Source organism: Notothenia coriiceps, unplaced genomic scaffold, assembly GCF_000735185.1.
Source record: "Notothenia coriiceps isolate Sejong01 unplaced genomic scaffold, NC01 NC01_scaffold00018996, whole genome shotgun sequence".
Taxonomy (NCBI): Eukaryota; Metazoa; Chordata; class Actinopteri; order Perciformes; family Nototheniidae; genus Notothenia; species Notothenia coriiceps.
The window spans coordinates 13,002-16,398 of record NW_011351697.1 but is presented as its reverse complement, the minus strand read 5'-3'; the positions used below and the strand labels follow the sequence as shown (position 1 = coordinate 16,398).

General features: G+C 37.9%; 1 protein-coding gene across 1 annotated transcript in view; it reads right to left on the bottom strand.

Moving 5' to 3' along the window:
• Positions 1-1,441: 1,441 nt before the first annotated feature.
• The window catches only part of LOC104951410 (uncharacterized), a 14,314-nt gene continuing 12,358 nt past the window's right edge, over positions 1,442-3,397 (bottom strand). The window contains exons 7-9 of the mRNA XM_010778054.1: positions 3,034-3,204; positions 2,165-2,314; positions 1,442-1,453 (exon numbers count right to left, since the gene is read on the bottom strand). Coding sequence (XP_010776356.1) covers positions 1,442-1,453; positions 2,165-2,314; positions 3,034-3,204 — 333 coding nt within the window. The remainder of the gene's footprint in view (positions 1,454-2,164; positions 2,315-3,033; positions 3,205-3,397) is intronic.

Below are 3,397 nucleotides of genomic sequence, written 5' to 3'. Positions count from 1 at the left end.
CGTTCCCAGGCTGTGTGCTCAGACAAAGGCACACTTCAAAGCCTCCCTGGGCAAAGCAGAGAGAGTTGCCCTGACGTGCGACGGGTGGACCTCGCGAACAACTGAAGCATATGTCACCATCACGGCCCACTTTATTAACGAGGAATGGGAGCTTGTTACATATGTATTACAAACCAGGGACATGCCCGAGAGCCACACCGGACACAACCTGGCAGAACATCTAAGAAAGGCCCTCGCTGAGTGGGAAATCACAGAAAAGGATCCAGTAATTGTCACTGACAACGCTTCAAATATGACTTTAGCAGCTGAGGAGGCAGCGTTCACACTTCACGTCAAATGCTACGCACACACCCTAAATCTGGCTGCACAACGTGCCCTCAAAATCACAGCAGTCTCACGCCTGTTGGGAAGAGAGACGCATTGTGAACTTCTTCAGACGAAGCACCACAGCCAACCACATGCTGAAAGAGAAACAGAGGCTTCTACAACTACCAGAGCACAAGCTGATGACGGACGTGGTTACAAGGTTTGTGCGCAGTTACTTTTCAATTGTTTATTTTGTTTTTATTACTAATTTATTTTGTCATTAATAAATACATTTAAATAAATCTATAAATAAAGTTTCTTACTTTTATTTAACTACAGGTGGAACAGTGCACACGACATGCTGGAAAGATTCCTTGAGCAACAACCGGCCATCTGTGCAGCCCTGCTCTCGAGTGAGGTGAGGAAGACTGAGAAGGATCTGTGCACACTGACTGAGTCAGACGTGACAACAGCTGAAGAAGTAGTCAGCGCGCTGAAGCCCATGAAGGAGGCTACACAGTACATGTCCAAGGAGAAGATCTGAGTAGAATGTAGATGCAGTTATGTTTAGTGTTTTAGTGTTTTTGGCTTAAATGTTACTCCTTTGGAGTGGACTTGAATTATTTTACATTTAAATGTTGTTCTTAGTTACTTGAATTATTGGCAGGTACATTTTACATTTAAATGTTGTTCTTAGTTACTTGAATTATTGGCAGGTACATTTTACATTTAAATGTTGTTCTTAGTTACTTGAATTATTGGCAGGTACATTTTACATTTAAATGTTGTTCTTAGTTACTTGAATTATTGGCAGGTACATTTTAAATTTAAATGTTGTTCTTAGTTACTTGAATTATTGGCAGGTACATTTTACATTTAAATGTTGTTCTTAGTTACTTGAATTATTGGCAGGTACATTTTACATTTAAATGTTGTTCTTAGTTACTTGAATTATTGGCAGGTACATTTTACATTAAATGTTGTTCTTAGTGACTTGAATTATTGGCTACCTCATATTCTGTGTTAAGCTAAAAATGCTGTAAAAGAATCTGTTCAGAACAGGCCACCTGCTGCACCTATTAATTGTCCATTGTGATACTGCACTTTATGTGCTTACGTTTCAAAGGCTTGTAAGCTACAGTTTGCACTGTTTCAATAAATGAAACAAATTCTCACCACATCTTTTGAGTCATTTTGTCCAGCATTTGCAAGCTGTAGACTCTCTGTCTAGTCAGAGCCATATATTGTATAATTGATGCTTTCAGTTTTCAGTTGAATCAATTCAATCCAAGTCAATGGAACACTCACAAGATGTCACCAAAATCACACTGTCCCTTTAAAATCTTTCAGAAAATGATGTAAGTGTATCGAATTATATCGAATCGTATCGTTGGCTGAATATCGTGATATATATCGTACCGTGAGCTGAATATCGTGTATCGTATCGTATCGTGAGATTAGTGTATCGCTACAGCCCTAAAAATACCAGCAACAGTGTGTGAAAACCTTGTGAAGACTTACAGAAAGAGTTTGACCTCTGTCATTGCCAACAAAGGGTATATAACAAAGTATTGAGATGAACTTTTGTTATTGACCAAATACTTATTTTCCACCATAATTTGCAAATAAATTATTTAAAAATCAGACAGTGATTTTCTGTTTTTATTTTGTCTCTCATAGTTGAGGTATACCTAGGATGAAAATTACAGGCCTCTCTCATATTTTTAAGTCTAAATAAAGTCTAAATAAAGTTTAAGACTAAATAATTGTTTGCCCCACTGTATATTTATTATTATATTATTATTATATATTATTTATATATTAGTTCAAATGTGTGTTTAGTGTTGAATCCCCTCACCTGCTGCCGTTTCCACTTCTTCTTGTTGAGCGTGGTGAGGACGCTGCTGTTGCCTGAGAGGCCGAGCAGCAGAGCTCGAGGGATCTCTGAGGCCAATTCATCCGGAACATTCTGAATGATCATTTCACTGTTGGTGTTCACTGAGATGATCTGTGGGAGGATGGGAGAAGGATTTCTGTATTTAAGTAGTAGATGTCTTCATCACTGCATCTATTAGACAGATTAAACCACTGGAGGTTTCCAAGAACAGGATTTTGAGGAGGTTACTCCTAAACAGGCTTCACACACATTGTCTAATCCAAAAACATTTCAATGACTTTTTAAGGACCCATAACTCAAATTTCCTTGAACATACAACCTATATGTACACAGATGAAACGCTATACTTAGAACCCCAACCTTTTTGTATCTCTAATAGCTTGTAATGATTACATTTAAATCAAATACTTCAAACTTCATGCATAACCCATACAATCTTGTCTGATTGTTATTACCAGTATTTTCTTAATATCATTGAATAACGATATAAACAAAAGTGTGGATGCTAGACTGAAAAACAATTGGTGTAGCTTCATAAAGGTCCTTCTCTTACACTGTATACACGTTACCTATTTCTCAATGTTTATACGATCATTCTCCAAGGACTTTTCCAACTGTAATGACTTTTACAGGTCGGGGAAATTGTATATCTTTAAATTAGTCCAATAAGTCACGACTTGAACTTTGGTGTGTCGTCTTAATTTGTAGCAACAGTACCTTTCCATTGATGTTTGAAACTGTCCTTTAAACTACAGCTAAAATGCTTAATTTTGAATATTTAATGAAACATATAAATACAGTCCTGTAACAGAACAATGAAGCTGTCATACCTGAGTCACAAAGGTCTGCTGGACGATGGATGAAGCGGTGGTGATGTGTTCCAGGAACGAGGGATCTTTGGACGCAGTGAGCAGCTGGGAGCCGCTGATGCTGCCGAACGTTTTCGAAGGAATTCCCACGACGAGAGAACCGAGCATGAGCAACGACGACGAGCTGTTGATCTGATGGGTGATAAATAAGTTAAAGACACAGATGAGCAGAGATGGCAAAAGTACACACATCCTTTACTCAAGCAGAAGTACAGATACTCGTGTTTAAAAATACTCTAAAAGTAGAAGTACTGACTAAACTTCTTTACTCAAGTAAAAGTAAAGAAGTATGGGCTTTGAAATGTACTTCAGTAAAAAGCACCCA